The sequence below is a fragment of the Carassius gibelio genome, chromosome B23 (assembly GCF_023724105.1).
Source record: "Carassius gibelio isolate Cgi1373 ecotype wild population from Czech Republic chromosome B23, carGib1.2-hapl.c, whole genome shotgun sequence".
NCBI classification, from domain to species: Eukaryota; Metazoa; Chordata; class Actinopteri; order Cypriniformes; family Cyprinidae; genus Carassius; species Carassius gibelio.
Window position 1 is genome coordinate 15,551,316 of NC_068418.1, and position 8,168 is coordinate 15,559,483.

General features: G+C 34.7%; 1 protein-coding gene across 1 annotated transcript; it reads right to left on the bottom strand.

The window, feature by feature from the left end:
- Positions 1-2,992: 2,992 nt before the first annotated feature.
- On the bottom strand, positions 2,993-7,583 carry LOC128011162 (carbonic anhydrase 6-like). Its single transcript, XM_052593302.1, has 8 exons — positions 7,346-7,583; positions 6,933-7,081; positions 6,440-6,535; positions 5,429-5,495; positions 5,176-5,333; positions 4,973-5,099; positions 4,785-4,868; positions 2,993-3,807 (listed from the first exon to the last, which is right to left on the bottom strand). The coding sequence occupies exons 1-8, from the start codon at positions 7,566-7,568 to the stop codon at positions 3,194-3,196; spliced, it is 1,518 nt and encodes a 505-aa protein (XP_052449262.1). The 5' UTR covers positions 7,569-7,583; the 3' UTR covers positions 2,993-3,193.
- Positions 7,584-8,168: the final 585 nt, after the last annotated feature.

The window sequence follows — 8,168 nt, forward strand, 5'->3', positions numbered from 1 at the left end:
AACAGAAGGTGGACTCTCTGTGCTCAGCCTCTTCACCTTCGGCTCACTGCGCTGCACTGCAGCTGCTGTCTGTATTCTTCATCAACATGGACCAACAACTGACAGGAGCCAGTGCTGAAGCCCCACTTAAAATAATTCACACAGATGAGTCTTTCCAGTACATTTTTGTTCTGAAAGCGTAAGTTTGATGTTCTATATTTTTAATGTTTGCTTAACTAAATCCTAATTTGAACCCAGTCTTCAGATGTATTATGCTGACAGCATCTGTAGCTCAGCAGGGGTGGCAGACCAACACGGTCAGTATGTGTCTACATGAAAATAGCAGCTGTAAGCTACTTATTGCCTCTCTCTCTCTCTTTTTTTTTTTTTGTGACTTATTAATGGTTTTTATAGCTTTATGCCCCTCTTGAGGAGCTAATTTACATCATAAAGAAAAATGAGTGTAAAGAATATGATTTTCTGTTTGTGTAGGTGTTCATAGTGGAGAAATCTGGCAGAAAGTAAGCTTTGGTGTCTGCTGTGGAGCCTGTGTTCTTCTGACTGTGGCACTTTACAGGTATAACAACTCTGTATTTATTCAAAAACAAATTAAAGATGCTTCATTTTGGACTAATCAAATATGGAAATATTACAAATGTTTAGAAACTAAAATTAGATAGATATCGGCTTATATGGTACAATCCATTGTGTGCGCTTATTTGCCCTGACTTTACATTAGGTTATTTTTGCCAACATCTTAAGATCATTTTGAGTCAGTCGTTGAAAGCATTAATGATATAATACAGTTGAATGTAATCTGTGGCCAATTTCAAAGGGAGTTTCCATTTTGTATGCTGGACATTTAATGTTGTGATACCTAAATTCATGAATTAAAAAAATATTATTGTGTATTATATTTTAATATGATTATGACATTATTTAGACAGAAAATATAAAATGCAAATTTTATTGTTTGAATGAGGTCATAGTAAAATTTTAATAGAGGTCATTTATTGATTATTGGCCATAACATAATAATTAGTGGTTTTTCTGTTGACGAGTATTTTAATTCTGTCCATTCCTAACACAAGCACAAAGAATTCAAATGTTTGTGTTTTATTTGTAATATATTTATATTGTATATTAAGACAAAATATTATATTAAAATTATGATTTTTTGTCTAATCAATGTCAGGGTAATATTTTAATGTAATGTAAGTTGTTTATTGGTTATCGACCATAACATAATAATTAAAAGTTTATATGTATACCAACCAGATTTTAAATTTTTTGACCCCTAATACAAGCAATAAGGATTCATATTGGATCTGGTGGTTATGACTAATCAGATTCGCTTTAACCCAATAAGTGGCCCATTATGTTTGTAGTAAATTCTTGTTTACAGACAGACAGGTGTTATAGGCATTGTAAAATATCAGTCCCAGCACAGATTTTCATTTTAGAGCTGTGAATGTGCTGGCCTGACAAATTTGCCTCTTGGGTCTGTGTGAAATGCAGGGCTATAAATGGTAGAATAACAGACTACACTGGACTGGATGTCCTATGTCAGCATCACCTGTGTCATTGTTTACGTCATCGGACATGCTGTTGGCCCAAGTGAGATCACACCAATTGCAGATGCACAGGGGGGTTTGCTGCATCCTAAGGAATACATTTCATTTCTTGTATTCCTTGGTGGGGAATGACAATAGATTTATGCCGCAGTTTTGGGGATCTTACATTAAAACCCTGGAGTGAATGTGGGAGAAGTGCTTTAAAGTGGCAGTTTAACGGATTGTCAAAGCAGCACAGTGTTTCATGGAATCTCTTTTCTCACTGTCTATAAAAAGTTGACATGTCTGAACATGGTGATTGGCTCGGTTCACTGGCTCATAAACTTCACATTCGGCCGGGTCTTCCCCTTTCTAGAGGTCAAACGCAAAACAAAGTCACAGTTTTGCACCAGTTGATGATTTTGTTAAGTTATTTAAAAAAAATAGTTCACCCAAAAAATGATCATCACTTACTCATCGTAATGCTAAAGTACAGCTTCATAATTTTTGCCTTCATCTGTCTTGCCACACTTTCATACATCTGGGTGATCACCAAAAGCAAGAGCTTTCTGGAAAGCAGCAAGCTTTTTGCTCAGAGAAACAAGGTGGACATTGTGGTGGAGGCTGGGGACTCTGAGATCAAAGAGACTGGAGGGGAAAGCAGTGAACACAAAATCAAAAACATATTTTTTCTTAATGGATAAAGGGCTGTTTACACCGGTCATGTTCTTGCGTTTGACCTTTGAATTGTTTTAATGCACTTTACATTTTTTAGTGTCTGCCTTTTCATTGTCATCTTTATTTAGGGTCTTGACAAGTAAGATTCTACAATAAATTATTATTTTATTTTTTAAATCAGGTTTAAAATGCATGTATTGTAATAACTTTTATTGATATTTTCATATGGTTTTTTGATACATTTTCAATTTAGATTCAATTTAATGACAAATGATGTAATCATGAAGTAAAATGTAATATATTTTTCTTGTAACTAAGAATATTTTATAGTAAGAAGTACAGTATTGTGTATATTCTTAAGCATTTACAATTCTTAATAATAATTTGCATTGCATATTTTACAATATTGCTGTTTCATAAAGTTCAAACTTATCCTTTGAATTACTTTTTGACCTTAAGGGTCCTTTATATAATATCTTGTGTATGTTTTATGTTTTTTGCATGTTTGTTGCATCATATGACATTGATATATATATATATATATATATATATATATATATATATATATATATATATATATATATAATTTTGTGACATATTTTAATGAATGTGCTTCACTGCTTAATTCCATTTCTAAGAGGCAATAATACAATATTTTTTGTGTTTTTGTAAAATCAAGAAATTCTTTCTTTAAGAAATTAGAAACTTGCTCTTAAAAGATATTTAAGGCATAGTACAGTATGTAGAAAGTGCATTTGGAATACATGAATAGATTTGGACTGTTTAGAAGGTTAAGAATGCAAATGTTTATTGAAATTCTTCAGATATGATTCACAGTATTCAGTTGGGTAAAAATACATTGAAATGCTTGTATTTAAAATAGATTATCTTTCTTACTTGCAGTTACTCCCCAGGGAAAGTTCAAGTTAGCAGAGCTAATATTGCTGATATTGACGTTTGTTTGAAAAAAATCTCTTTCTCTCTCAGAGGCAAACCTGCTCAGTCTGCAGCTGAACTCCTCCATACAGACTGAGCGGAGTGATTGCCCAGCTCAGGACATTCCCTTTCACCTTGCCATTATCACACAACATTTGCTCCTTAATCTCTGCTGCAGTCAGCACATAATCCCACACATTTACATCGGTCATGTGCCCTACAAAAGCATCACTGTCCGAGATCCCTAAAAGGCCATCCTGGTCCTTTCCCAAAATTAGGTTTCCTCCAGCTGGAATGGTGTATCCTGCCCGAATGTACCGCTCTTTCCCGACCAGTCCGTTCACCCACAGTTCAACCCCTCCTGTGTGTGATGCCCAGGTAAAGCAGTAGTTTGTCCAATTGTTGGATTGGTGTTCGAATGGTAAATTTACAAACTCATCTCCGATCCAGAGACCCACTTCAGTGCCCAAAGTGATCATGAGCTCATTGTCAAGTTCCGTGGAGTAAGAAAGCACGGTAAGGTCTGGTATGGGCATTATACGGACATTCATGCAGGCTGTGAAGGATTGGAGGTTCATGGGGTGGGATAACAACACCATGGCGTAACTCTCCACATTCTTTTTTGGGAAGTAGAGGACCAGTGGAGATACATGTTGCAGGCCTTAAGGAGGAAAGGTGATGTAAGTCAATAAATAGAATCCCAGCTGGTTACATTAATTTTTATGGTATATCTGAATGTCTACAGTTCTAAAACTACAGTTGCACCCACTGCAAAAAATACTCACCTGTACTTGTAGATGATGGTCCTTGAGAGACCAAATATCAATGTCAAAGCTAATTCTAATTTAGAGATTGTTTAACAGTGTACACTGAGATTTACACATATTACATTTAAAGGGATAGTTCACTCAAAAATAACGATTATGTTATTTACTCTCCCTCCTGTATGACGTCTTTTTCCTTTGAATGCAGAATGTCTGAGCTGCTTTTATATACAATGATATGCATGGGAACCGATTGTGTTCAGCTCCAAAAAGGATGAAATACCATAAAACATTATAAAAGCAGTCCACATGACTCATACACTATATTCCAAACCTTTGAACATTTTAACTAAAACTAACAAAAATATTTTTTTTATATTTCCATTAATTGAAATTAGATCAAATAAATTGGCTTTTGCAATTTATTGAAATAAATACTAAAATTACTGAAATTAAAAAAAATATATATTATTAAAAATTTGAAAAAGAAAAAACTAAAGCTAAATAACAAAACCAAAAAAGTAATATATATGTATGTATATATATATATATATATATATATATATATATATATATATATATATATATATATATATATATATATATATATATATTTAAAAAGAAAAAGATTAATCTGTTCCTGTAGCCATACAGTAGTTTGTGTAAGGAACAATTCCTATTTAAGTCACTTTCCACTAAAACATTTCGCTTAACCACTTTGGCCACAATTCACTTCCATTGTATGGAAAAAGCAGCTTACATTCTGTTACAAATAATAGAAGAAACCCATACACTTTTCTTAAAGACATCAAGAATTTGGGCTATCCCTTTAAGATTTCCCTGTAATCATGACATTTCTCTTGAAAAGTTATACCTGAAACTATTTTTTTGTCCAGTGACACAATAAGGCTCTCAATCCTCTTCAGCTTGGCTTCAATTTCCTCCTGACGGCAAATTCCTGCAAGAAACAAAAGAGGACAGAAGGAGAACATGCTCAGGCACTGCAGGCCTAACAAAGAGCGTTTTTCATAACTGCTGGAAAGGATGAAGCTCTGCCCTAACCTCCTTTGCTCAGGCGTGGGAGGAAAGAGGACTCCACCACTCTCTCATTCAGAGGCTGGGCTATGCGGTAGTCGTTCCACAGGGTCTTATTTTCATGGTCCATTAATGTGCTCTCCAATTTTCTGATCTGAAGGTCACCACATTAAAAGTTAAAGGAAAGCAAAAAAGATAAAAAACTTTTTCATGAGGACTTTTAGAGGCACCTGATTGTGAGAGAGGGTGATGGGCGTATCAAATACAGTCCACAGAATGCTCTCATGGCACGGCGGTGTGGTGAGAGAGCCCTGATATCTGAAAAAGTGACTCAAGTTTTCCGGAAGCATGGAGCGTACGTTCAAGTTAGTGATATTCATAGCCTGACCTGCAAAGAAAAAGAAAAAGAGAAAAATACAGAAAAGAAGTGGATATACGAGGCAGCACAGAATAAAACATTTTTGTGAAAAAAAATTGCATTACCTGCATACTTGATGTTTGCCAGGTTTGAAATGAAATCGCTGTAGTACGTGTTCTCAAAATGACCATCCTAAACACAAAGTATCAGTATATCAAATACTGTAAATGAATATATATATATATATATATATATATAAATGAACTTCAAAAATATATATATGCTAAATATATAGATAGACACTGTAGATAGATAGATAGATAGATAGATAGATAGATAGATAGATAGATAGATAGATAGATACTGTTATAATTTAGTGCTATTGTAAAAATATAATAGAAAATCTACATTTATTAAAAATAAATTACATATTGTTTTATATTGTATTTTTTAACAGTAAGTTGAAACTAAAAGTGGTATTAAACTAGGGGCATGATGTTACTAGCTATAACTATAGGTCTGTGTGAAGTTGATCGAGGCACTCAAGTTTAATAATTTTTCGATAAAACATTATGCAGAGGTTTTGTGAACACACTAGAGATCATTAATAAAAACCCAGTTATTAGCCAAGCAATTGCAAAAAAAGACATTTGCAACTGCACTTCACCATGCAGCAGATTAGAGTGCCTGTGGGTGTGTTACTAAAACAATGACCTCCCCCATCAAATGGCACTGGGAGCTCGTGACCTGCACACAGTCTTGTGGGAACAGAATGTCAGGCAGTAGGCCACCACACAGCGGTCTGATCAATTAACCCATTTAGTTCAGAGAATACAGATGTCTATCTTTACTCATGCTATGTGATTCAGGCAATGCGGGGGCATTTGGTGCATTTTGGTTATTTGATGTATCCCAGCTCTTTTCAGAAAAATTCACATAGACAATAATTAGCATTTTCCATTTTCATTTGCATTTTTCTTGTTCTTTGAAGATAATTTGCTTTCCCTTATTCCCATTAGAGGGCAGCACTGCACCACTATATATATATATTTGTTTTGTTTTTTAAGAGTCATAAAAAATACAAACATTATTCTAATTTCAAACAGGATGAACAAGATGGTAACACCCAGTCTTACCTCATAAACAAAGGCTAAAACAGCAAGACCATCTGGTTTATCTTTGGCCTCGTTGAAGCTGCTGTACTTATCAGAGTTGTAGTGAACAATATGCAGCTGTGACACAAGAAGTCAAACAGGAAGGAGCCAGAAATTACACTTAAAATTGAGTAATGTTAAATTCAAATCATATGTTGAGTTAAACAAGTCCATCCGTATTGCTAAATTAAAGTTTCTCAACGCTCTTGAGCAACTTAAATGCAGGAATGCTGATTATGAATCAATACAATTTATAACAGAACAATGATAACTACATATTTGTCTAAAATAGAACCTGACATAATGTACTAAGCTTTCAGGCATGTGTCCAGCATCACTTGAACGGATAAGCCCTCAACCATAGTCACTGAAGAAAACAATCCCTTAACAGCATTGCTTTATATCTTTTTATATCTAGGATGTCTCTAAACGTATATTCATTCATGTGTTGGGCTAAAATGAATTCTGTAAATACTTCTGCCATGTAGCGGATGCCATCCACTGTGTGCTCTGATCCACTTTCCTCTAAATCCCAGCCTCCCCAGTGCAGATGCATTTGGACAGCAGTGTAGTGGTCTGGAAACCCCTTGGTAATCTTCATAGTGTGTGGCAGATGTATTTCCACTGTCAAACACAAACAAGATTGTTGACTACATTCTAAAAGCTAATCTATCCTGTAAAGATTACATGGACTCAAGTAGTGAGAAGTATAGGAAGCATTTACTGTTAATAGACGAATAGATTTTGGCCCCTTTTTGACACAAGGAGGCGACAAAATTAAGATAACAGATCGACATAACAATTGTAGGCAGTTTATATTAGCTAGAAAATAATAACAATTAAAAATTGTCCATTGGTTTGAAATGGTTCTAATATAAGAATCCATACCAGAGTGTCCATTGTTGGTCATGCGAAAGTTGCCGCGAATGTCGTCATATCCCGTCAGCTCGAGCTGCAGCATTCCCGGATTGTAGCGCACTTTGCGCCGCTGTATGTCAATGGGAGACTGCTGGTCGCCGCCGCACTCGGGAAACTTCTCTGCCCAGTGCTTCTGGTCAATTTCTCCTTCTGTATTTAAGAATGAAAGGCATTTAAGCAGAGCGCGACACATTTCTCGTATACACTATAAACGCAGTCGATTATAATATGAGTCCAGAAAACGAGTGCAGGTTGCACCCAAAAATGACCCTCAATTTAGTCTTCCACAATAAATAAATAAATTAATTAATTAATTAATAAATATATACACTCTCAATTAATTGCAATTAAATTTTACAAATTAAATTCCACTGAAAGTCTTTAAATTCAACCAGTGGATAGACTGTTTAATTTAGCCATAGGCCTATTTGTCTTAGATATTTATCTTTTTCTTTTTACTATCCTCAATCTTCTTTTAATAGGCTATTTGTGTAGGTAACATTTTTCTTCTGTGATGAGAACTAGGCTAGAACTACGCGATTTATTGTTATTTGACAGATAGACTAAAAACATTACTTTGTACATCTGCTACAGTAAGAAAGACAGCAGCTAAAACGATATAAAAAGGCTAAATGTTTCATATTAAAATTTACTGCAAACGTAAGTATCGAACATTGCCTTACAAACTTATTACGCGCGCATCAGAAATCTCAAGATTTATGGTATGAATAATTGTATCAAAAATATAAATACAAAGGAAGCACTTGCCTGAATATGTCCATTTCTGTCCATC